A 1,512-nucleotide genomic window follows, 5' to 3' on the forward strand; every position below is an offset into this window, starting at 1 on the left:
GGCGGAGCTACATGATCACAGGCCAGGTACATGATGATGGGCGGAGCTACGTGATCACAGGCCAGGTACATGATGATGGAGGTGGAGCTACGTGATCACAGGCCAGGTAAATGAGGATGGAGGCGGAGCTACATGATCACAGGCCAGGTAAATGATGATGGAGGCGGAGCTACATGATCACAGGCCACGTAAATGATGATGGAGGCGGAGCTACATGATCACAGGCCAGGTACATGATGATGGAGGCTGAGCTACATGATCACAGGCCAGGTACATGATGATGGGCGGAGCTACGTGATCACAGGCTAGGTACATGATGATGGAGGCGGAGCTACATGATCACAGGCCAGGTACATGATGATGGAGGCGGAGCTATGTGATCACAAACCAGTTAAATGATGATGGGGCAGAGCTACGTGATCACAGACCAGTTAAAGGATGATGGGGCGGAGCTACATGATCACAGGGTTGGTAAATTGTTGATGGGGTGGAGCTACATGTTGGCAGGAGTGGTTAATTCCAAATGAAGAGGCGGGCCCAGTTCCAGTCCAGACAGACTGGTTCTGTTCCTGTGAGGTTCTAACCCAGCTACAGTCAAAGGCAGGTGTGATAGCGTTGACAGATCAATAAAATGTAATAATTATTGCTTTAGTTGAGTTGCCCAGACGAAAAATTGCCGGTTATGGACCAGAACCTGCAGGTGATGACTGAAACGTCCTGCATCTCTATCAAACTGCAGCCAATAAACTCAAGCAGCTACACCACCGGACCTGAACCTGGGCGGCTGATGTGGGCGGAGTCAGAGTTGATCAAAACAGGGAGGAGTCAGAGTGTTTCCAAATGGGGCGGAGCCAGGGAAATTCAGTCTGAAGGTTTTAAGTTTTGATGAGTTTTTAGAGATTTGTTTAGTTAAAGTGCTTCAGTGACCTCAGCGTTAGTTTGTTAGTTTGATGTTAGTACCAGTGATGAAGATTAGAATATTAATATCTGTATTAAAGGATTATTTAAAGAGTGATTGCTCAGCTGCAGGCTGTTAGTGATCAACGTTTACATTGAGACAAAATACCAAAGACTGAAAACTACAATCAGCTGATCTCTGAAGGTCTGTTTTATGCCGTTCAGCAAAGTTCAGTCCTGTGTGAACATTACAAACAGAAGTGGTCAGGACAGGTGACAGACAAACGCAGACGGACAGGTGGACAGGTGCTTCACAGGTGTGTTACCTGGCTGAGGGCGGGATGATGGGACTCCTGCAGGTGACGCAGTGGCGTCCCACCTGGTGATGGAACTCCTGATGTTGATGCTGATCGGCCCAGTTTACACACAGACTTAGTTTCTGCAGAAACAATTTGAGACAGGTAAGGACAGAGAGACAGACGGACAGACAGACAGACGGACAGAGAGACAGACAGACAGAGAGACAGACGGACAGACGGACAGACGGACAGACGGACAGACGGACAGACGGACAGACAGACAGACAGACAGGCAGACGGACAGAGAGACAGACAG

The 1,512-nt window shown here is 48.7% G+C and overlaps 1 protein-coding gene across 1 annotated transcript in view; it reads right to left on the bottom strand.

Annotated features, from left to right (window-relative positions):
* The window catches only part of nyap2a (neuronal tyrosine-phosphorylated phosphoinositide-3-kinase adaptor 2a), a 17,325-nt gene that overhangs the window by 6,292 nt on the left and 9,521 nt on the right, over nt 1–1,512 (bottom strand). The window contains exon 6 of the mRNA XM_037979281.1: nt 1,224–1,336. Within this exon, the coding sequence (XP_037835209.1) occupies nt 1,224–1,336 (113 nt within the window). The remainder of the gene's footprint in view (nt 1–1,223; nt 1,337–1,512) is intronic.

This window comes from Kryptolebias marmoratus, linkage group LG2 (assembly GCF_001649575.2).
Source record: "Kryptolebias marmoratus isolate JLee-2015 linkage group LG2, ASM164957v2, whole genome shotgun sequence".
Classification (NCBI taxonomy): domain Eukaryota; kingdom Metazoa; phylum Chordata; class Actinopteri; order Cyprinodontiformes; family Rivulidae; genus Kryptolebias; species Kryptolebias marmoratus.